This window comes from Nelumbo lutea, chromosome 5 (assembly GCF_056320005.1).
Source record: "Nelumbo lutea isolate HS-2025 chromosome 5, American lotus-T2T, whole genome shotgun sequence".
Classification (NCBI taxonomy): domain Eukaryota; kingdom Viridiplantae; phylum Streptophyta; class Magnoliopsida; order Proteales; family Nelumbonaceae; genus Nelumbo; species Nelumbo lutea.
The window spans coordinates 75,156,233-75,181,957 of NC_142688.1; the positions used below are offsets into that span (position 1 = coordinate 75,156,233).

The 25,725-nt window shown below is 36.6% G+C and overlaps 1 protein-coding gene across 6 annotated transcripts in view; it reads left to right on the forward strand.

Annotated features, from left to right (window-relative positions):
- GDPD4 (PLC-like phosphodiesterases superfamily protein) overlaps positions 1-25,725 on the forward strand; it is a 90,359-nt gene that overhangs the window by 60,232 nt on the left and 4,402 nt on the right. For 4 of the 6 annotated variants that reach the window (XM_088947799.1, XM_088947797.1, XM_088947800.1 and 1 more), the window contains 3 exons: positions 1,060-1,143; positions 1,393-1,485; positions 10,978-11,067. In XM_088947799.1, the coding sequence (XP_088803925.1) occupies positions 1,060-1,143; positions 1,393-1,485; positions 10,978-11,067 (267 nt within the window). Of the gene's footprint in view, positions 1-1,059; positions 1,144-1,392; positions 1,486-10,977; positions 11,068-12,969; positions 13,098-13,177; positions 13,594-25,725 lie in introns of those variants that run through there. The other 2 variants (XM_088947802.1, XM_088947801.1) reach the window with 1 other exon arrangement.

Genomic DNA, 25,725 nt, shown 5'->3' on the forward strand with positions numbered 1-25,725 from the left:
TCAATAGTTGCCTCACATCTCATATCTGCATCTTGTGCAAAGCTAGTGGTGAGACTTAACCCCACTTATTGATCTCCAGTTCTTTCTTGACTAGAGCTTGGGACATTTTTTCTCTCTTTGGATGTAGATGGACTCCGCTTCAGAACGCAACTAGTCTATTTAGTTCAAGGGTAGTTGCCCTACCCAAAAGAAGGGGAAACATAATTTGGAGAGTTACCATAGTAGCAATTCTGTGGACATATTGGGAGGAGAGGAACAACAGGTTGTTCAAGGAGCAATGCAGGTCCTTGGAGGCGGTTATTGAAAGCATCACTATGAAGGTAATCCATTGGGTGAAGACAATGGAAATCTTTAAGCATTATTCAGTGGATGATCTAGACTTCTAGTGAGGAATTGGGGTGCAGTTGCAGCCTCCTCTACTCTTCAGATTCAGGTTCAACTTCAATAGAAACCCCCAAGAAGCAACGAAGTAAAGCAGAATTTCCATAGGAGTGCAATTAGTAACCTAGGTCCTTCTGGGATTGGTGGTGTATTTAGGAATGGTCAAGGGGCATTCAGGTCCAATAGGGACAGAACTCACTGTGAGCTGCATTATTATCCTGCTGCAAGGTGTTGGGGTGGCTGAAGAGTAACAGTCAATGGATTTGGAAGTTCCGGCAGGTTCCAAGGGAATTTAAGGCACTGAAAAGAGAAATAGAGGTTTCTTTCATATGGATTAGCAGATCAAAAAATGGTTTGGCCGACACATTTGCTAAACGGGAGGAGTTCAGGGATCATTTGTTTTAGTTTGTGGTTGTAGATAAAAGGACTGAATGGTGGAAGCTATCAGTAACCTCAAGGGTTTCAGGGATCATTTGCAATGCCAGATACAGTTAAATCTAATAAAATTTCTTCTGTTACTGGTCAATAAATAAATAAATAAGATAATATGTTGAAAGACAGACTGAACCATATATATTGAACTTGGGATTTCTAGCATTAACTATGCTTTTCTTTGTTTTTTTAAAAGCTTTTCATGAGTCATATTGATTGAGAATGTGTTTTAGTTTGTGGTTGTAGATAAAAGCACTGAATGGTGGAAGCCGTCAGTACCCTCAAGAGTTTCAGAATGAAGGAATCCCTACCACTGAAGATGCATTAGGGGTATATTCAATAGTTATCCTACTCATCTTATTTATTATTTTCCCCAGCTTATATTATTTGATCTTTTGATTATTATCATTGCTAATGATGAATATTTTACATTAATTGTGGAACCTCTAAAAGTGACCATCTTTTACATGAACTGGATCATGCCATTATATGTTTTTCTTTCTTACCTTTACATTTTGAAACCTTTTTGTATGAGAATTAATTGAGACAAAGAAATGTCTATTCTGAACTCTCTTACAGTTAATATCAAGGTCCGTTCGCCAGGTGATTCTAGATGCAAAAGTTGGGCCTCCATCATATGAGAAAAGGCTAGCAGCAGACATTATTTCAGTTGTAAGTTTGTTGACTGTTAATTTTATTTAATTTATGCATGGAATATGTGTTTCCTTACTATTTCATAGTACATTGTTACATTAACTAGGGATGCAATTTGTTTTTGGCTGAATCAAAACTTGTCCATGTGTCTATCCATGCGTTTACTGCTTCAAGGGTACACAGAAGATCAGTACAATCAGAGGGCAGTGTGGTCCTCCCAGAAAAAGTAACTTACCTTTTTAAGATTTCTTAAGAGCCAAATAGATCAAGAAGAAAATGTTTTGCAAGGCTGAAGGCTAATCAATTAAGGATATGACTCAAGAAGGTGACTTGCAGCTTTTGGAGAGTTTAGTAGAACTATCTACGACTTGGTCTATAAAGGTTTTTAGATCAGTTTTAATAATTCCTTTGTTTCTTCCTCAACTGATGAAAATTGCAATAACCAAGAAAGTAGGTTTAGGAATGGTATTTTTCTGTCAAATTTTGTATTTAAGTTTAGACACATAGATGAATGGAGCAATTTAACTTGAAAAGCTTCTGAGTAGTTTGGACACAAAGCGGTGAAAATCTTCATAATGAAAATCCTTCTTTTTTTGTAACAAACAAAGATTCCCAGCACAGAGATTACACCATTACATCTCAGAAAAAAGGAAACAATACAAAAACATGATATTAAATCCATGATTCTCACTCTGGTAAGAGATGTTAACCAGATGATCTTGATTAAATCTATTGCAGAGAATAAAAGAGAAAAGAGACAACAAAGGTTTATATTGAGAAGAAACACACATGAATTACATCATAATTCTTATTCTACTTATCATATGACTATGAAATATTTAATCCGACTTAAAAATCATAGCTATCAGATTAGATCCCACTGTCATTAAGTAAAATTACTAAAGTTCCCCTAAAACAGAAAATTTCTCAAAATCAGAAAATACAAAAAAAAAAAAAATCAGTATGCTCCTATATTGATCAGTGCAAATAGATAAGGGCCAAGTGTTGAACCTTGCTCTAACATTGCTTGTTGCACCCTCGTACATATCCTTAATTAGTTCTATATAGCTATTTTGAACCCCTTTCTTTTTTAAGACCCACCATATATCTCTGTAGGAACTCTATCATATGCCTTTTCTAGATCAATGGACACCATATGGTGATGTTTTTCTTCTCTCTGGACTTTTTTTTCCTCCTAAATTTTTATAGTATGGTTCATAAGTTTAATCCCCCGATAGTTATTACAACTTTGTATATCACCTTTGTTCTTAAATATAGGCTCCATATGTTGTTTCCCCAACCATCAGGCATGTTTTCTTCTTTCACTATCTTATTAAATAGCTTGACTAGTCATAACAGGGCTACCTCTCCCATACCTTTCCATACATCTATTGGAATCCCATTAGGTATTAATGCTTTTCCCTTCTTTATCTTATTTAGTGCCTCTTTTACTTCAGTAGGCCTATGAAGGTACCATAGTTGTCAAGGCGATGCTTAGGTGACAAAGTGCCCTTGGAGGCTCGCGTCGCCTAATCACCAAGCAATTTTGTACGTTGTTTATAAAATACTTCTATATTCTTAACTTTTCGAGATTATAATTATAAAATAGACATTATCGAACTAAAATATTCATTTTATGTGTTTATATACTGATTTATTTTTATTATTTTCTTATTTGTTAGGGTTTAATCAAGTCAAACCTTGCTAAATGTTGTATTTAATCCTCAAAGACTTCAAAACCTGGACCAATAAGTAAGGAAGAACTTAAAATTTTGTTTAATCAACACATTATCCTCTTCTTCTTCCTTCTTCTTTTCCTTCTTTTCCTATAACAAGTAGGGGTTCAGCCCCCATATTTTTTTAACTTTCTTTTCTTTCTTCTTGTTCTTATGAATATTTTGATTTTCTATATTTTAACATGAGATTTATAATTTTCTTATGAAAATTATGGATAATTATTAAGGAAATATGGTTATGAAACCTAGGGTACCCTAGGAAATACGTTTTTACTTAAAAATAAAAAAGTCCATCGCCTATGTGACAAGGCGCCTTAAAACTATGGAAGATATGTATTTGTTTTTAGCACTACTAGTATTACTAGATTCTCCTTCATTTGCACCCTTTTTCTATTGTTCATTTAACAATTTTTCAAAATACTTTTTCCATCTTTGTTTGATTTCTTCATCTTTTATCAAGACTCTTTGATCTTATCATTAATGCACCTAGATATGGTTTAAATCTCTGCCTTTCCTTTCTCTCAACCTTGCTAGTTTATACATTCTTTTTTTTCCCTCTTTAGTGCCTAATGTATAATAAAGTTCAGCATAAGCCTTACATTTTACTTTATTCACTTTCTTTTTGACTTTCTTTCTTATGGTTTTATTTTTTCCCTAGTTTTCTACATTTCTAGCTTTTTACCATTCTTTATCGCATGCTCATTTTGATCTAATTATATTTTGAACCTCTTCACTCCACCACCAAGTTTCTTTAATACCTTGCCACTTCCCTTTATATTTTCCTAAGACATCCTTTGTTACTTTTTTTATATTATTTGCCTTTTCAAGCCAAATATCATTAATCTTTTCATCTAAATTCCAAGTCCCTTCTATTATCAATCTACTTCTAAATTGAGATAGTTTTTCCCCTTTAGGCTTCCCCACTTAATTCTTGAACACCCATTTTCTTTCCTATTTCTCTTCCATTTCCTAATGCACACATCTACCACCACTATATATGTTTTGTTGTCAAGCTTTCTCGTGAAATAACATTGCAATCTTTACACATCTTTCATTTTGTTCTCGTAAGGAAAAAATCTATTTGACTTATGTTTGACCTACTTTTAAATGTTGTTAAGCATTCATCATTCTTTTGGAGAAAGGTGTTTAAAACTACCATATCATAAGCTATCCAAAGTTTAGTATTGTACCTCTTGATATAATTCAGGTATAGTGTCCTTATAATTCTAGATAATAATAAGAAGAATCTGTAGAAATAGTAAGAAGAGAAGAAAAGAGAAGAGAAGAAGAGAAAACTATTCTGGTCGAACTAGAGAGAAAAATCACCCTCCCTAGTCGGCCAGGCTTTATTTATACCTTTCTAAAAAAATAAGAATTACTCTTATGCCCTCACTTAAGTGAGAAACACATCAACTAACTTAAGATCTACTCATAATTACATATAGCATATAAATCAATGTAAAATTCCTATACTACCCCTCTACAGCTGACTCTAACACTCCCCCTCAAGCTGGTGAGTATATGTCATATAGTCCCAGCTTGTTACATATGTAGTCCATTCTTCCCCGACTCAACCCTTTGGTAAATAGATTTATCCATTGATTTCCTGTGTTCACATATGTTGTACTTATCACTGCATTAAGCACCTTCTCACGTACAAAGCGGCAATCAACTTCTATATGCTTTGTTCTTTCATGAAACACTGGATTAGAGGATATATGAATTGCAGCTTGATTATCACAATATAGCTTCATAGGAATGTCAATCGAGTACCCCATTTCCTCTAGGAGATGCTTCAACCCCACTAGTTCACATGTGTGTGCCATGGCTCTATATTCAGCCTCTGTACTACTTTCTACCACTGCCTGCTTCTTACTCTTCCATGTCACTAAGTTGCCACCAAGAAAAGTGCAATACCTTGTAGTGGACCTTCTGTCAGATATGGAACTGGCCCAATCAGCATCCGTGTATCCCTCTATCTCAAGACTTCCTCCACTTTTATACCTTCCAGGATCTTCAAACTCCTCACCTGCATCACTACTCAACTTGACATTTGGTTCCATGGGTGTTTCAACTGGTCTGGCACCTAACAACCCTGTCTCCTCTAGCAGATTAAGGACATATTTCCTTTGGCACAGATTAATACCATTCTTGGACCTCGCTACTTCTATCCCTAGGAAGTACCTTAATTTACCAAGACCTTTGTTTGGAAGTGATCATGCAAGTAAGTCAACCTGTCAATCCCTGGTCTATCACCGCAAATGATACATCTACATACACCACCAATAATATCTTCCCAGCACTAGACTCATAGTTGAATACGGAATGGTCAACCCAACACTGTTTCATGCCAAATTTCTTCACCACTTCACTGAATCTACCAAACCATGCACATGGGGATTGTTTAAGCCCATAAATAGCCTTCTTAAGTCTACATACCTTATTACCCTCCCCCTGAGCATCAAACCCTGGTGGTTGCTCCATGTACACTTCCTCAGGGAGATCGCCATGTAAAAAGGCATTCTTGATGTCAAGCTGAAACAAGGGCCAATCATACATAGCAGCAAGGGAGATCAGAAGACGAACAGAACCAATTTTGGCAATAGGGGAGAAAGTGTTTGTGTAATCGATACCATACAGCTATGAAAAACCTTTGGCAACTAAGTGAGCTTTCAACCATTCAACACTCCCATCAGGCAAATATTTAATAGTGTACACCCACTTATAGCCTACAACATGCTTACCAGGCGGAAGAGTGGTGAGGTCCCACGTATGAGTACGAGTCATGGCCGAGAGTTCTTCCTCCATTGCTTGGCGCCACCCTAGAGAAGTAGGAGCTTCCTGGACATCCTTTGGAACAAAGACAGAGGATAACATAGAAACAAATTGGCAATGGGAAGCCGAAAGGTAAGATACAGAAACATAATTGGAAATGGGGTGAAGAGTGCAACTGTGTTTACCTTCCCACAAAGCAATAGGAAGATCAAGGTCAAAAACAGGGGGTGGGGCTGGGGTGGGAACAACTGTCGGATCTGTTGACGATGGCGAAGCTGGAGGAGGAGCTTGTACCTGACAATGCGTATACACTTGCCGGATGGGTAGTCGTTCAACAGGGAGTTGCAATGGAGGCAAAGATTTGATCACAACTAGAACAAGAGGAATGGGGTCCTCAACAGGAATTGGAAGAGGAGGTGATGGTGATGGAAGAGAAGAAACATCCGACCCAGAGAAAAAAGGAACAAACTCAAAGAATGTAACATCAGGACACAAAAGAACGCCGGGAACTGGGGTTATATCACTTATACCCTTTTTGAGTCCTGGAATAGCCAAGGAAGATACACTTAGTGGATCAAGCATCTACTTGTCCATTCCAGGCCCAAGATTATGAACAAAAGACACACCCAAAAACTCTGAGAGTAAGAGGAAAAGGAGACAAAGTAGGAAACAAAACGGAGAATGGAGAATGACCTTCAAGGATAGACATGGGCATGCGGTTAGGTTAATAAGGAAGCAAGATGTAAGCATAACATCACTCCAAAAGTGTTTGGGAACATTCATATGATGTAAGAGGGACCGTGCAATTTCCAAAAGGTGACGATTATTTCTCTCAGCCACTCCATTTAATTGAGGGGTGTAGGTACACGGGGTTTGATGGATAATGCCATGTTGTTCCAAATATTCTTGAAATGGTGTGAAAAAATACTCGCGGCCATTATCAGAACGAAGAATTTTAATGTGTATACCAAATTGATTGTGAATCTCATCATAAAATTTTGGAAGATAGAAAACAATTCACTCCTTTCTTTCATAAGGTAAAGCCATGTCATCCTCGAATAATCATCAACAAAAATTACAAAGTACTTCTAACCATTATAAGACACTATTCTGTTTGGACCCCAGATGTCCGAATGGACTAAAGAAAAAGGACTTGACATATCTATCAACCCTAGGACTAAAGGGAACACGATGATGTTTCCCAAATTGACATGACTCACAATTCAAAGTAGAGAGACGACTCAACGACAGAACAAGTAACTGAAGAGCTTAAGAGACGGATGACCAAGATTGTAGTGCCACTGAAGAGGAGAAAGAGATGTGGGTTGTTGTTGAACCACCTCCATCAAGATTATACAGTCCACCAACTTCATGCCCTCCACCAATCTTCATCCCTGTCTTGAGATCCTGAAACAAACAAGAAGGGTAAAAAGTGATAAAGCAATTAAGAGACTTAGTCAATTTACTAACAGACATCAGGTTAAAGGGAAACTTGGGAACATGTAAAACTAAGGATAGGGATAATGAGTCTGTGTCAACATTACCAACACCACATATGGAAGATGTAGAACCATTGGCAAGAGCAACAAATTGTGATGTGGAGGACGGAGAAAAGTTTGGATGTCAGTCATATGATCGAAAGCTCCAGAATCTATAATCTAGTAGGAAGGTTTGGATGCAAAACAAGCCATACCTGAGTGTGCAAGGGTAGCCGTGTTCTACTGAGACATACCCTGAATGAACCGCTCATACTCATCCCGTGGAACACTCATCATCTCCTTTCTAGAGGCATCTATAGATGTAGAGGGTATCTGATTAGTTTGCTGAGATTCTTGTCTCGAACCACCACCAGTTACGGCTACATGATTTTCCCAGGTTGAAGGTGGTCCATTTAGATCATAGTAGAAGTTGATAGTATGTCCCTCCATACCACAATGTATACACCTCCTCTAACCATTACTATGTCCTCCACCATGGGCTCCTCCTGAGTCTCGACCTCCAACACGACCATCACCACGATTGTACATGCCACCACCACCACAACCATACATGGGTCCACCACACTACCACGGCCAAGCTGACCTTCTCGAGCTCCTCCTCTACCTCTACGACCCCCCCCCCTCTCGTTACTACAAATGCAAACCTATCTGATATGGTGGAGTTCTTCGTGGGTCCAACTAAGATCCTCCGGAGACGAGCAAACACTTCCTCAAGAGAGGGAAGAGCAGACCCACCTAGTATCTGTGCTCTTACCGGTTCATATTCAGACTTCCAACCCTACTAAAAATCTGGTCACATTCAACTACTCTCTCTGTTGTTGCTGAATTTTGACATCAGGTGTAAGAGGGTGATACACATTCAACTCATTTCGCAGATTTCTCATACTTGCATAATAGTCCTCAAAGCTCTGATTCCCCTATTGCAAATTGAAATACTCTTGGTACAGTTGGTAAACCCTAATAGTGCTATCTTGTCCAGAGTAAAGCTTCTTTGCATGATCCCAAACCTCCTTGGCTGTATCTAAAAACATGAAGTTCACACTGATTTTGGGTTCCATACTGTTCCATACTGTTCCATGGCCATGTCATAATTTGTGCATCCTCTTGCTCCCACTCATCATATCCTTGAGAATCAGTTGGGGGTTTATCTTCCCTCACATGCTTCACTTTCTTCTTAGCTTCAACAGATTTAGCCCAAGGCACATAATTCTCACCATTCAGTTTGATAGATGTCATCTGCACGTTTAGATAATCAGGAGGGACCATCAAACTAGACTTGCATTCACTGCTGTCTCCCATGACTGCACAAGGAAAAGGGAAGAAATTCTACAACTAGTTTATCACTCAACTTCACTAATTAGCCACCACACTACACACCAACGACTGGTTACTACTAGGGTACCTACTATCATAGGTTTCAGCAACAACACTCACAGTTCACCACTTTCAACAACACCACTGCTGTCTTCCACTTTCAGCACCATAAACCATCACAATACACCTCACGAACAGGGAATTTGGTTCTACAACACATCACAATCTGTTTCACTGCTACACTCATGTAATCTATCTATCTGAACTCCCACCGACCGAATCTGCATTGTCACATCCTCACACCTGAAATCAGCCCTCTTCGAACTGCCGAGTAGAGGGTTTTCTACCAACCACACAAAACAGCAACAACTCTACTCATTGGAGGCATGAAAACCTCCAGAACAAAATGATCAGTCCTTTTTTGCCCTTCTGTGAAACTCCCATCTACCAATGAGAAATCTGCAAAACCCTAGGAGAGTATGTGCTGAATAGAGGGAGAAAAAAAAGGTTGATCTGAACTAGTTATCGTGGCTCTGATACCATGATAGAATTCAGGTATAGTGTCCTTATAATTCCAGATAATAAGAAGAAGAATCTGTAGAATCAGTAGGAAGAAGAGAAGAGAAAACTGTTCTGGTCAAACTAGAGAGAAAAATTACCCTCTCTAGTCGGCCAGGCTTTATTTATACCTTTCTAAACAATTCAGAATTACTCTTATGCCCCCACTTAAGTGAGAGACACATCAGCTAACTTAAGATCTACTCATAATTACATTTAACATACAACTTAATGTAAAATACCTATACTACCCCTCTACAGCCAACTCTAACACCTTGATTCATTCCTCTCGCCAAACCTAAATCCTCCATGCATCATATCATATTCTACACTTTTTTTTTCTCTACATGTCCATTTAAGTCTCCTATAAAAATTGTCTCTTCATTTGCATCATATCTAGACCCACTTGTGGTGCATAAACACTTTTATGTTAATAATTTCCTCACATAAAAGAAGTCTTATTAAAATTATTCTATCCCCAAATCTTTTTACATTTACAATTTCATTTTTTGAATCCCTATCTACTATTATCGCTATACCATTTCTATTATTTACTTCTCCCATATACCATAATTTGTAGCCACCAATTTCTTTAGCTTTTTTACCCTCCCATTTAGTTTCTTGTAGGCATGCAATATTACCCATTCTCTTCATAGTGTCTACCAATTCCATAGTTTTTTATGTTAATGTTTCTACATTCCAATGGCTAAACGAAGTCATGTTTCTTGGACTAACTTTTTACCCACTCCCATCTACAGGGATGTGGGAATTCTTGCCAATTGACACCACAACCAGGTGTTTCCATGGTGGGTCACTTACGGAGACCATCCTAGCAAACCTTTGCCCACTCAACACTGCATTCAGGTTAGGGTGCACTGCGTCATTTTTGGAGAACGCCCTCCTAGTATGGGTATGGAAAGACAAATCAGGATCCATATCATGAGAGTTTCGAAAAAGTTTTAGTGTCAGCTACCAACCTGAGCACCCTCTTTTATCTGGGCTTGGGACCAGCAGCATAAGACAAGCTCACATTGGTGGAGTTATTCTAGAACCATTTTGATGCCCATGTCAAATTGGTTTGTCCAAAATGATCAAAGACTTGGTTTAGTGGGAGAGCTCAACCAAGACACAAACTGATGCAAGTTGCCTCCAGCATGGAATTCCAATAGATCTTTATTTGACTAGTCACTGTAAAATAATATTTTTATTTGCTACCACTTGGCTCTGCACTCTTGCACACAACAATCGCACAAGTGCACAGTGCCATTGCAAACTTGTCTCCAAATGTTGAGTCCTGTCTTTAATTCATTTTTCTGATGATCCCAATAAATAGAAAAAGGCCGTTGATCAATGACACTCCCAACTATCTGGGGTCTTGGGAGGGATAGGCTGGATGCAGTCCTAACCTTTGGCATTTTTTCCATAAAATGACCACTCTGGAGCCTATGTTCTCACACTGGCTCTCTTGAGATTTTACCATTATACCAAGCAATGGACCCTGGTGATCCCAATAATTCTGAAAGATTATTTGATTTGTTCTCCTTATAAGTAATTGAATATCATATTGTTCAGTGCTGGAAATCATGATGTTATGTAGCTGCTGATGCTGTTATTGTGAAAATCTGCAGGTAGATGGAATGCGATGCAAAAATTGCCTTATTTGGGCTAAAAGTGACCTTTTAGTGAGAGACATTATCAAACTTGCACCAGATCTAATGGTAAGAATGTTCTTTTAAATTTTAGTTTTTCCCTCTCCTTTTTGTGGTGTTTGAATGCCTGCAAGGCTGCAATGACTATTTTCTTTAGTAGTGATTCTGCATGGTGTGATTGAATGACTTAAAACAAAATATCTAGATCATCAAGTACTTGTAAAAAAATTGAAAGAAATATTACTCTAATGTAGCTGAGTAGATCCTTTATCCTGATGTTGTAGTTCAACTACAATTTTCAATGGATTTGACTAGCATAGCAAGCTTTAAGCCTAGTTATTTCTAAGCTGGACTTGGGCAGCAGTTTTGTGCTTACCAGTTTGGTGTGGATCTAGTTCTTTGACTCCATTATGTCTGCTAGTTTCTCTGGCTTTGTGTTGCTCCATTGTTGAGTTGTGAATCCTTATTTTCCTGAGACAATTCAAAACATTCTTTCATTAAATAAGTATCAATAAAAACTACAAAGTACTTGAACCCATTCTATGACACAACGTGACTAGGAACCTAAATATCCAAATGAACTAGAGGAAAAGGACTTGACACTCTGTTATCATCTTTTGGACAAAAAGATACTCTATGATGTTTGCTTAACTGGCAAGACACACTCTAACTGAGACAACGACCCAGTGAAAGACCAATTGCTGCAAAGTAGGAAAAGGTGGATGGCCCAATCACCAAAGCCATTGATAAGTAGTAAAAGAGGATTGAAGAGCAGTGTGTGTACAGCCACCATCAAGGTAGTACAATTTTCTAGCTTCATGCCCTCCACCAATCATCTTCCCCATCTTGAGATCCTAAAACACACAATATGAAGGGTTGAATGAGACAGTAGTTAAAAGAGAAATGGTAATTGATTCTCCAGATTGTGTATTATGCAGCAGAGCAGATGAATCAGGTCATCACTTGTTATTGCATTGCAGTTTTGTCTATAACATTTGGGTGAAAGTTCTCAAGATCTTCACTGTCAAGAGTTGTCCAGTTTCAGTAGAAGCTTTTGTGAAAGGCTGTTGGATGCAAGGTTTAAGTAAGAAAGGAAAAGTAATCTGGCAAATGGTTCCTGGAGCAGTGTTATGGTCGATTTGGCAGGAAAGAAATGCAAGGATATTCCAAAATAAAGGTTGTCAAGTGCAGGAAGTGTGGCAGAAAATTGTGGGGAAGTTGTTAACTCTAATGGGACAGTGGTCTAACTCAGGATGTACTTGTCTGATGTACGGCCTCTGATTGTACAAAGGCTTTTTCTTTTTTATCAAATGAATTGATACTTTAGCTCTTCTCGAAGAGAGAGAGAGAGAGAGATTTTGTAAGCTTACTGAAATTGCCTGAAATCAACTCTGCCCCACTCCATGCTCATCTCTCTGGTAGCTCCACCTTGTAGTCCAATGCCAGAAAGATCAAATCAGCATAGAACCTCTGAACTGAAAACCCACCACCATTATTAGCATTACCCAGCATTAGGATCTTCAGAAATGATACAACCTTCTCTTTGACATCATCAATGTCACCATCCTGCGAAAAAATTCCATTGCTACTTGCAGGTTACAGATAAATCCAGCAGGAGACCAATCCAATGACTCAAAGTGGATTCTCAAAGAAACCTCATCAGTGTCAGGCAGGATTCAAGAGGATCATGACTGATATGGTTTGGCCCAAAACCATGTTTTTGGCACAAATTATAGTATTGAAATTGGGATTAGAAGTAGTCTGCCTGGTGTGGCCTTGGGGGAAGTAGTAAACTGTAGAACTGACAGTGGGGATCTTGATGGAGCTTCCAGAAAACACCTTCCAAATGTGTGGATTGATGCTCTGAAGCTTGGTCACTTTCTTCAATGCCATTGCTAGGCTTTCTATCCCAGCTCAAATATCTTTGACTATGTTATTGCTGCATTTCAGTAATATCTTCTGCTGTTACAGGTAGGTTACATAGTCATGAAGGACCCTTCAACTGGTGCTCGAACCAACTTATTGAGGATGAGAGATGCCAAGGTTGTTGGCATTTACCACCATTTGGTTGATTCTAAACTAATTAGAATACTGCACGGGTATGAACTCATACTAGAATTTTTTTTGTGCATGGACTTGTTTTTCCTCAATTCCGTCCTTGACAGAATGCATTTATCAGGAGAAACAAGAAGGTATATGCTTGGACTGTCGATGATGAAGATTCCATGAGAAAAATGCTGTTTGAGCATGTAGATGCCATTGTTACAAGCCATCCTAGTCTTCTTCAGCACCTTATGCAACAAATTAGAACAGAATGCCTTGAGGAAGGTTTCTCTATTCCATGACAAAATTCATTTTGGTCTAAAACACTTTCCTGATTTAGAATGAAAATTCTTGCACAAGCAATATGTTATGGCTGCAAGGAAAATTCCCAGAGGCTAAATGCCTTTATGAGCACATGCATAACATCCTGAAGTGTCTTCTTCCTCTGGCAGTATGTTGCTTGTCCCAAGCAATATGTACTCATTCATGTTGATACAAATTTCAAGCATTAAAACAATACTAGAGAAAATTTTAACCTTGGGATATAGGCAATACTTGAGTTCAACTATGGTGCATTCACTAACATTGGCTGCACGTTACACCCAAATCCCAACTAATCACAGGCTATTTTTCATTAATTCATGTTGAAGTATATTTTTGCGTTTAACAAAGTATACTTATTATTACGTTCAACTAATCACATCTTTTGTTGCATGGTGCATGTAATAGATTTTGCTTACTTTGTTTAGGGGGAATTTTATTCTTAGCAGTGTCAATTGCTGTTAATTGTAGCTATATTGTTTATGGGAACATTGTGTTCCTATAATAAAAAGGGAAGTTGCAGATTGGTACCCTGTACTTTGTGCTTAATCTCACTTTGGTCCCTAAATTTCAAAACGCGCCAATGCAGTACCTGAACTCCCAAAACATACAAATTTAGAACAAAACCATTAACTGCCTATAAGTAGCATATGAAAGGATGCAAATGCCTTTCGAGTGTCATCTAATTTTCTTTATTAACCGTCCAAATGCCAAAATCTCTTAGAAATTGATAGAGAAAAGCAATTTTTTTTATCAACTATCTAATTAAGAACCAGTGATCCAACAGTGGTTCTCATGCAACTTTCTTTTATCAAGCACAAGCAGCTGAGAACCATGGATTATTTGGAAGCTGAAGTTCATAGAGTTGTGATGATCCTATGTTCCTGCTTCCTTAGTCATGAATCATGACGATTGTTTGGAGGCAGTATTAGCGTGGCACATTTGTTAAGTTAAAGTAAAAAAGGAGTTCGGCTTTGGTCAGTGCAATGACTGTTTGAACAGCCTTTACAGCCTTGCATTGGGAATATCTCCATACTTATGTGCTTTATTTCATGGAGAGATACTCCCATATCGGCTGATACGTATCGTATTAGGGCCTTCCCGATAAGCCCCTACAGGGGGTGTATCAGGTCAGGTCATGGTTCAGAGGGTAGTCGGGACTTAAACCGATCCCTCTAAACCAGATTTGAAAAAAAATAATAAATAAAACACGAAAAAAGCACCAACATAGGCCGATACGTTGCACGTCGTATTGACGTATCAACCTATATCGATATTTAGAACCTTGTATGAAACTCATGATTTGTCACCACCACAGCGTTATCAAACGCCATCACCTGAGAATGAACCAAGCCATCGAACTCTACATACCCAAACCATGACTCATTCCCACCTCGACGCTTCAATTCTCAAAAACTAACAATTTAAAAGGAAGAATCCAGAGAAGACTGGTTCACCTGATCTTTCTCCACCTCAGTGTATCGGTGATTTGCCCGGTAAGGGTGTTTCCCAAGTTTCATTGATGGAAAAAGAAAGGAGGGTAATAGTTCAATGCAAAGCCTCCAAGAAATATCAGGGGAAGGTGGGGAAAAAGAAGGGAAAAGGATCAACAAAGGAAAAAGGGTGGCAGAAGCCTCTTCTTGGGTTTCGTCAAAGCTGCTAGGTCTGGGAAATTTCCTAGGGGTATCCATTGAAGGGTTGGAGGAAGAGACGGTGGGGTACCTAGAAAATATTGAGAAAAAGGTATTTGGTGGAGAGAGGAAAATTGCGGGGGAATAAAGGGAACTAGGACGAAAGGAAAAACAGGGAGTTGATGAGACTGTTTTGGGGTTAGAAAGACAATGCGGAGAAAGGGAATGGCCTGTCAAAAGGGGGAGGGTGAAGAAAAAGACCTAAAAAGGGGATAGAAGACCACTATTCTTCATGGAATTGAAAGTCCCAACTTGGAATGTGAGGGGGTTGGGTTGGGAAGGAGGGTGGTAGTGTCTGCAATGCTTAAAAGATGGAAGTGAAATGTGGTATTCCTACAGGAGAGTAAACTGGAATGCATGGATGTTGGGGTTGTTAGAAGTATTTGGGATTAGGGTCAAGTGAGGTGAGTGGGGAGGCCGGCGAGAGACTCTGCGGGTGGTTTATTAATTCTTTGGGCAAAGTGAAAGGGAAGTTAATTCATTCTCAGGTAGGAGAGTACTCTGTTTTAGTAATTTTGGAGCTTGAAGGAGGAGGTCAATGGTAGTTCACAAATGTCTATGGCCCGATGGTTAGTATTGAAAGGAGAAAACTTTGGAAGGATTTAGCAGAGGTGAGAAGGGAATGCAATATCCCCTGGGTTTTGGGGGGAGACATTAATGTAATTAGATTTATGGAGGACAGAAAGGGTGGTTATTGGAGAACAGAGAGATAAGGAACTATGCAAATTTTGTGAACCAGTTTGGGCTCTTAGATTTGCCTCTCTTAGTTGGGCAGTTTACTTGGACAAATAATAAAGAAAATCTAGCTTGTTCAAACTTCATAGGTTTCTGATCTCACCGGATTGGGAAGAGGCCTTCCAACAAGTGAAGCGGATCATCCTTCCAAGGCTTGTTTCAAATCATGCTCCTATTTAGCTGTTGTGTGGGATGCTGGGATCGAGAAAAATCTCATTCAAAATGGAAAATGCCTAGTTTGAAGAAGACAACATAGGATCTTTACTAGCTTCAATATGGTCAGAAGTTGATTTTCTGGGTTCCAACTCACATGTCCTTGCCAAGAAACTTAGTTTGGTCAAAGACCTCCTAAAAACTTGGACACAAGGTTTTAAAGAACACTCGGAATCAGAAAAAAGGAAGTGTCTGAACCTAATCAAAGAAATTGACTTGGCTAAAGAGGTTGGTCCTATTTCAGAGGAAGAAAGGAAAAAAGTGGCTTAAAACTAAGCTGATTCTTGACAAGCTAGCAGCCTATAGGGATGAAATAAAATGGATACAAAGAGCAAAAGTAAATTGGCTAAAAGTAGGTGATAAAAATTCTGGTTTCTTCCATAGGATGGCTGCTAGAAGAAGGGTTAACCAAATAGAAAGATTAGAGCTTGATGGCCAAGTAGGTGAAGATTGGAGCGGTTTGAGGAGTATAGCGTCACAATACTTTTCCGATCTGTTCAAGGAAAAATGGAAAAAGAGGCCCCCTTAGGGATGATCATTTCAGCCTGGCCTGGAAATTCTAGGCTTGGACTTAGGTTTTGTGTTCAGGCCCGGGCCCACATCAGGCCTGTAAATTTTAGGGCTGGGCTTGAGCTTAATATTTCAAGCCTGGCCTGGCTTGCATATATTTAAACTTACACATTTTGTGTATAACGTGTACATATGTATACATGTTATTTTACATTATATTATATATGTTATATATAAATATTATAACATGACATGTATAATTTATATTGTATGTAATATTTTATATTATATAATGTATAAAATAAGTTTATATGCATGTTATGTCATTTAATATATAGATATGTAATGTTTTATATATGAGTGACATTGACCCGGAATTAGGCCCGGCCAAGCCTGAGCCCATATAGACTCGGAACCCCGGGCTGAGTTGGGCCCGAGCCTAAGCTATAGCCCTTATCATAAGTGCAAAGCCCGGCCCGACCTGGCCCATGATCACTCCTAGGCCCCCTCCCTATTGATTTGGATTTGAAGAGGATCTCAGAGGTCCAACAAAGAAGCTAGAAGCACTTTCACTGAGGAGAAGTTATGGCATGTGATAAAGAACTTGGAAATGGATAAATCCCTAGGGCCAGATGGTTTCATGAATATCTTTTATAAAAAAATGTTGGGAGGTGATTATAGTGGATTTGATGAAGGTGTTTCAAGATTTCCACTCTAATGTTGCTCTTGAAGGAAGTCTTAATGTGACCATCTCTCTAATTCCAAAGGTTGAGGGAGTAACAAATATAAGAGACTACAGACCAATAAGTTTGTTGAATAACTTTTACAAGATCCTAGCTAAGGTTTTAACAAATGTTGGATAGTTTCTTGGTGGCTAATGAACTGATTGATTCAAGGCAAAGGGAAGGAAAACCTGTATTGGTATGTAAACTAGACTTGCAAAAGGCCTATAACCACATTAACTGTAGGTGCTTGGGTTTTGTTTGAATAAAATGAACTTTGTTCAAAGATGGAGGAGCTGGATGAAGGTATGTACTTCTTCCCCTAAGTTTTCAGTCCTAGTAAATGGACAATCGGTTTTCTTCTTCAAGAGCTCTAGAGGTCTCTGGCAAGGTGACCCCCTCTCCTCTCCTATTCATTTGTGTGACAGAGTTATTAACAGCTTTTGTGAATAAGGTGGGAAGTGCAGGCATGTGGCATGGCTTTGAGACCACTCCAAGGGGTGAAAAAGCCCGTCCAGTTGCTATAATTTGCTGATGACACCCTTTGTTTCATTAATGCTGATAAAAATTAGTTGGAAGTGTTGTTTGGGGTCCTTTGTTGGTTTGAGATAGTTACAGGGCTGAAAGTGAATTGGGCGAAAAGCAAATTAATTCTTTTGGAAAAAGTAGAGAACATTGATGAACTATCTGAAATTCTGGCTTGTCAAGTTGGACTCTTGCCAACCATTTATTTGGGGCTCCCTCTGCGGGCTAGATGTACTACTTCAGTAGTGTGGGATCCTGTTCTGGAGAGGTTAAAAAAGAAACATGCCTCTTGGAAGTCAAAGTATCTCTTTTAGGAGGCAGGATAACACTGTTGAAAGCTCCTTATCAAATCTGCCCTCCTATTTCCTATCCCTTTTCCTAATGCCAAGGAAGACAGCCCAAAAAGTGGAAAAGCTGCAAAGAGAATTCTTGTGGAGAGAGAGGGTGGGAAGAAGAAAAGAAAATTCATTTGGTTAGTTGGGACTAGGTTTGTGCCCCTAATAAAAAAGGTGGTCTAGGGGTCAGGAAATTGAGAACCTTTAATGAAGCTCTACTGGATAAGTGGATTTGGAGATTTGGCATAGAGAGAGAGTTGGTGGAGAAGCTTGATTGCAACCAAATACTATACTAATAGAGGTGACTGGGTGACAGTTACTTCTATTACCTCATTAGGTCGCTCTATTTGGAAGAAAATCATGGAGATATTCCCTCTGATGAGTACAGGTCTCTTGGTGAAAGTGGGAAATAGGCAAAGGGTTAGTTTTTGGAAGGATGGTGCAGCAACCAGCCTTTAGCAGAGTTATTCCCTCAACTGTTTCTAATTGCGAAAAATCAAGATGTCCTGGTGGCTATTTGCTGTGAGGTTCAAGACAATTTACAGATTTGGAGCCCTTCTTTCAGGAGACACTTTCAAGATTGGGAAATAGATTGGATCTCATATCTATTAGAGTTGTTGTCTAACCACAAGTTGGATCTTCTAGAGGAGGACACATGGAACTGAAGTTGGAGTAGTGATGGAGTTTTCTCTATTAGTTCCTTAGATAGAAAATTAGCAACTGGCCCTCAGGCTTAGTTTCCTGTTGAGAAAGTTTGGAACCAGGTTGTCCCTTCAAAGATAAATGCTCTACTTTTGGTAGTGGCTTAAAACAAAAGCCTCACCAAAAAGAACCTGGTAAGGAGAGGTATTCAGCTCCAAAACCTGGACTGTGTGCTATGCAATCAAGTGGAAAAGGAGAATAACCACCTTTTCCTACACTGCCCTGTGTCTTGTACAATCTGGAGCCATTTCTTGTCTCTTTGGAAGCTCCACTGTGTCGTGCTAGAGATGGTGTGTGATCTACTGTGGTGTTGGGAGTTATAGGCCAGTGCAAGATCACAAAAGAGTGTCTGGTCTTCCATCCTAGTTGCGGTATTAAGTACTATTTGGGTTGAAAGGAATAACAGAATTTTCCAAAACAAAAGTAGTGAACTGGATCAACTTATTTCATATACATTTGGAAAATTAATATCCTGGAATGCTGTTGTGAATGGACTTCATCCTAGGACTTTAGGAGCCCAACTGTTGGCTGGGGAGATCTAATCTCATCTGTACTCTTGGTTCTTGGGTCTTAATGATAAGGCGCTTTGTAATCTGTTTGTTGTTTCATCTTCAATAAAGTTGCCTTACCTTTTTTCAAAAAAAAAAAAATTGCCCTTATAAATTTCCAAAATTTGTTCTCTACAAAGTATCTATACATCTACATATTTATATTTTATATTAATTTATTAGTTTATTAATATTTTATTATTATTGTTTTATTATTTTATAAGCACTTTTATTATGAATATTTTATTACAAGTTTCTTAATAATTTATTTTTTTGATAGTTTACTAATACTATTTTATTATTATTTTATTAGTATTTAATAATTAATATCTTAAATTTATTATTAATTTATAAATATTTTATTATTATATTGCTCTTTTATTAAACACTCAAATATCTAGTGATGAAAAATTACTAGTCTATATATAACCTAAAGTAGAAGCATGCCACATCATGGCCTGAGCTTTCTTCCTTACCCCAACTGAGAACTCTCAGCCCCTCTTCATTTTAGCCAGCCTTGCTCCCTCATGAAGCCACCTCATCACTCCCTTCTTCCTCACTCAATTTGACATCTTAGCATGTCTAGCCCATCCCTCTTTCCTCTATGTTGATCCCTTTGGATATCCCTTCCTAAAAATTCCTAAAATCTCTCTCTACCAAAATCTAATCTAATATAGCCAAGTGGCACCACTATCCCCCACTTTCTCCTAAATTATCTATAATTCCTATTTATCTCATAAATTATATATAATTCCTAATTATCTCTAATTTAGTAAAGAGTTTCTCCCCTAAATTATCTCTAATTCTATTTATTCTATCCCCCACTTTTCATCTATATTCAAATTATTAATAATTTTATACTTTTAAGAAATTCATAACGAAATTATGAACTAACAATATAAATTATAATTTTATGAATTATTCAATTTAAATATTATTCAAATAATAAAAATTGAGAATTAAAAAAATGTTATTTAAAAATTCCAATAACTAAATATTATAAAGAACAAAATATTAAAAATAGCTAAATATTATATAATAAAATATTTAATATTATGTAATAAATTTACAATAAATAAAATTTAAATAATGAAAAATTTTAAATATATTACATTTTATTTAAATATTTAAATAACTAAATATTTTAAATAACACAATATTTAACATAACTAAATTTTAAATAGTTAAAATAATGAAATTATGTAATAAATTTAAAATTTTTATTAAAAGTATAAATTCTTTATAATAGATTTCATAATATTTGAATTAATAATAATTTTATATTTTACAAAATTAATGACAAAATTATGTAATAATAGTATAACATAATTTTATGGATTATGAAATTCAATAAATAAGTAACATTTAAATAACTAAATAATGATATTATTTAAATGAATAATAATATTGTAAATAACTAATTATAAATATTCAAAAAATTAATAACTAAATCGTATTTTAATATTATTTAAAACAAATAAAATAGATTAAATAAAGAAATTATGTAATAACCTTAAAACTTTTATCTAAAACAAAAAAATAATAATTATAATAGCTTTAATAATATTTGATAAAAAGAATATATAAATAATTTAAAATTTTTAAATATTATTGAAATAATGAAAAATAGATTAAATAATTTAGAGATATTGAAGCTTTTAAATAACAAAAATAGGTAATAACTTTAAGAACAATATTTTTAATAGATATTACAAAATATAAAAAAATATAATGATAATTGCAATTATTAATTTACTAATAATAAAAACATTTGGGAAAATTCCCGATTAGTACCTTGTTCTTTGGGCCTAGTGCCACTTTGGTCCCTAAACTTTAAAATGTGACAATTCAATACCCAAACTTTCAAAACGTGTCAATTTAGTACCTACCATTAACTAGTTGTTAACTAGTTGTTAACCAGTTGTTAATCAGCCGTTAAGTGGCATTTAAAAATTACACAAATGCCCTTTGAGTGTCATCTGATTTTCTTTATCAACCATTCAAATGTTGACAAAAAATTAACAATCTCAAATCCCTACTTCTTATATTCAACAAAGTTGGGGTCACATCCTAGTGGGCATTTTGGACCCCAACTTTCTTGAACAAAAGAGACAATGATTTAGGATTGTTAATTTTTTGTCAACATTTGGATGGTTGATAAAGAAAATTAGATGACACTCAAAGGGAATTTGTGTCTTTTTCAAATGCCATTTAACAGCTGATTAACAGTAGGTACTAGATTGGCACATTTTGAAAGTTCGGGTACATACTAAACTATCGCATTTTAAAGTTCAAGGATCAAAGTGGCACTAGGCCCAAAATACAGGGTACTAATCGGGAATTTTCTCAAAACATTATTTCACTTATATCAATTAATAATTCTAGAAAATAACTTTTAGAAAATTGATATTTATTAATAATAATTTTAAAATCTTAATATATATTTATATATATTTAGTAATTATTTATTGTACTTTGGGATAAATATATTCTCAATAATTATGTATAAATCTATTTTTGTTTTGTTATTTAATAGAAAAATTCCAATAATTATTGGAGATTAAACTATTAGTTTAGCAAAAATTAGGAGTGTTCACGGTTGGTTGGCTCACCAAATTGACCTAGTTGGGTTGCGGAGTTGGTCAGCCGAAACCAACCAACCATTAGTGGAACTAGCCAATTTGGGTTATATTGGTTTGGGTCAATTTCCGGTTTGGTTTGTTGGTTCAAAAGATTTAAACTTAAAAAATTAAATTTAAAAATTATAGTAGTATTATTAAAAAATAAATAAATAATTTAAATTTATAATATAAATATTTTAGACTAAGGAATATGGGAATTTTCCCACTTATGTGCTTTTATTGTTTAGCTTTTGCTTAACAAAGCCCGTGCATCACACAGGTCCCTACTAGGTGCAACATGAGTGGGTTGAGTCAGGTTGAGGGTCAATCCAATCCTAAGTCTCAAACCTCAATCTTAAGCTTGGTCCAATTCAAGTTTAAGCCTAAGTTTACCAACCTAGGCTCAACCCAACCTTAACTAAGCATCTCAAACTTAGGGATGGCAACTTCTACCCTACCCGGTGGGTATCTACCCCTTCCTGGAGGTGTAAAGTGGGTCGTGTCGGGCTGGCACGGCACGGCCCACGGGCTGTTACGGGCCGTACAACTCTCCCTAGTGAATAATTTGGGGGTTGGCCTAGCACGACCCATAGCCCAGGCCTGTGCAGGCCCGTGCCATGCCGTGGGTCGGGCTGGCCCATGGGATGAGCCTTGGGCCAGGTCGGGCCGTGCATCGGCCAAAGCTATTTATTTAAAGAAATTGACAAAAAACTTAAAATTTTAATTTTATATGAATTTTGTGTATACAATTGCTTACAACAATTAAATAAATTAGTAAAATAAAATTAAAAAAATTATATATTTTATTAATATATTATATACTATATATTATTATATAATTATAATTTATATAATATAATATATATATAAAATATATATATGGGTCGTGCTGGGTTGGGCTACGGGCAGCATGGCCCGCTCAGTCGTACCATGCCATGTCGACCCGTGGACCCAAAATCACAAGCCCAACACAGCCCACATGATTGTGGCGGGCCTGGCACGGCCCGTAAATCGTCATGTCGAGCCGTGCTGAGCCAGTCCAAGTTCGTGCCGGGACGTGCCTTGCCGCGAGCGGCACGACCTGATTTACACCTCTACCCGCACCCACCTTGATGGGGCAGGTTTTTTTGTTTAAATGATGGGTTTTGGGGCAAGTCGGGCTTTGGGATTATATAACCTGTATGTTACGAGTACAATATGGTATTAGGCTAAACCTGGCTCCCTCAACTTGCATATTGTTGGAAAGTATATAAACTCTTATGTACTAGATGGTGAATTTAATAATATTTTGAATTGGATGTAAAGGATAATTGATAGTGTATGTGTTCTTTTACATCTTAATCAAATAATTGGAAAGTTTGTTGTTTATTAATGTTATTTTACTTATTTATTGCTTTTATATAACAAGAAATGATAAGAAACTAGATGTGGGTTTTAAACCCAACCCACCACTACCCTTGAATACGGGGAGGGTTTTGCATTTTCATGTCGCTAGGCGAGTAAAGTCTATAATTTACAAAACACTCCCCGAACTAGGCCCAAGTTTTTGGCTCAAGCCCATTTTAAAGTTCGAAAACTCAAACCCAACCTCTGTAAAAGTTTTGATTGAATCGAATTGGACTTGAATTGGATACACCCAACTTGCACCCTAGCTCTATGCTTGAAATTGTTTTAACCAAGCTGACTTGTGCATCGCACGGGTCCCCACTAGTATATAGTATATTCTAAAATGCAGTTGTCCATGTCAGATTCTTCATATTTGTTTCCAATCCCTTTAAAATTTTGTGGTTTTTTGAAATTTTAAAAATAAAAAATTAAATACGGGGATCTTTAGATTCACCTACAACAAATCCAATGTAACATAGGCATCTTTATAACACCAACTTCTGCACTGCACGTGTCCCATGTTAGATTTCTCGAATTTATTTGCAACCCCTCTAGAATTTTGTAATTCTTCTTAAATTTTTATGATAAGAAATTAAATATAGTGCCATTTTAGCTCACCCACAACCAATTTAGTTAAGAAATTGAATGTAACATTAGCATATTTTGAATACCAATCCACGCAGCACTGGATTTTTTAACTATATTCAAAAAATGAAGTTGTCCACATCAGCCTATTCCCTCTTCCTTCCATAGACCATACCTATTAATCATTGTGATTTTTTTTTCAAAAAGCAAAAAAGATAAAGCATGGGCTATTCACAACCGAATCAGTTTTCTTTTTATTAGGAAAATGTAATCCCTTAAAACATAGTGATTACATTCGATTTATTCAGTTAAAAACCGAATCGAATAAATCAAAATTTTAAAACTGAAATAAAAAGATGAAAACTGAAGTTTCCGATTTAATTTGTATATATAAAATATTATATATTATGAAATTGAATTTCATTATAAAACATTATATATAATATATTAATATATAAATATATAGCATATTATATGTTATATATTACATATCATACAATGAATTTTAGTTAATTCGGTTTTTTTGATTAACCGAATTTCTAACTCTGAAAATCAAAACTGAAAATCGAAATTCTTAAAAATCTAACTAATCGAACCAAATTACTCAAAAACCAAAAAAAATCGAAACCGAAATTTCCGATTTGATATTTTGATTTTAACCGAATAATGCTCTCACCCTTAGGCTCTTCTAGTGTAATCCAAATTAAACTATTCCAAATCTTAGCTATTCTCTTAATTCTATTTAGAGAAAATATCTAATATTTAGTTGGCATGTTAAGTGAATTTGTTTCAACGAGAGATTTTCATTCACTCTTCAACAAATAGATGATGTGGCAATTGACGGTTCTCCTGTTTGAGGTTTCCTTTCCTTTGCCTTAATTAACCTGTGACATCTCTCCATAAACCATTAAACCTCCCTAGCTCCGGTTCCTTTGCCCTAAACCGTTACTCCACAAACCTCCTTAATTAGAGCTCGCTCTCTCACACACACATATAATAAGGTCCAACCTTCTTCTCTTTTTTTTCAATTAATAGGGCTGTTTCAGAATTCCGACCAAAATTCGTCTGAAAGTATATTCTCTCGTGATCAAGGAATTCTCAGGTAATGGAGTAGAGGTTTGAACATTCTATTTTATGTAAATAAATTATTCTTGTATGCTTTTTAATGATCTCTTTTGAAAATTAAAATAAAAAGTTAAAGCTTTCTATTACATTTTGTATTGATTCATAGAATGTTTAAATCCCATCAGTAGTGCTAAGAATGATAAAAAAAAAAAAAAATTATTTTTTTGAGAGAGTCCTTGGGCAAGTTCATTGCATCAAACCAGCATCAAGTACAAGCCTGATAAAATCAGGAGGGAGAGACCAAGACATCGGTCTTAGGATAGTACAACAAACTTAGCTATAGAGTAGGAGACCAAAAAATGAGAAAAAGGATGACAAAAGGTTTCTGAAGTCGGCTGTGACATTGTTTAGCCGCCAAGACGATTGTCCAATAGAAGAGAAATAACCTTCTGTGCGTCTCCTTCAAGCCAAATGTGAGAGGAGTTTAGGTTTAAATCCATTTGAAGGCCTGCAGAGATGGGTCCACTAGGCCTTTTTTTTAGATATGTACCCTAATTCTAAGATAGGCTGATTAACGTATATATGAATAAGGCTGCATTTGAAAATAATGCAAATGGAGTGTAAATCCCGGTTCAAGGTAAATTTGTATGGGAGAATAATAGTTTGAACCAATGTCAAATTTTTTAGGTCCAACATACAGTTGGGGTAGGTGCCAGCTCGGAATT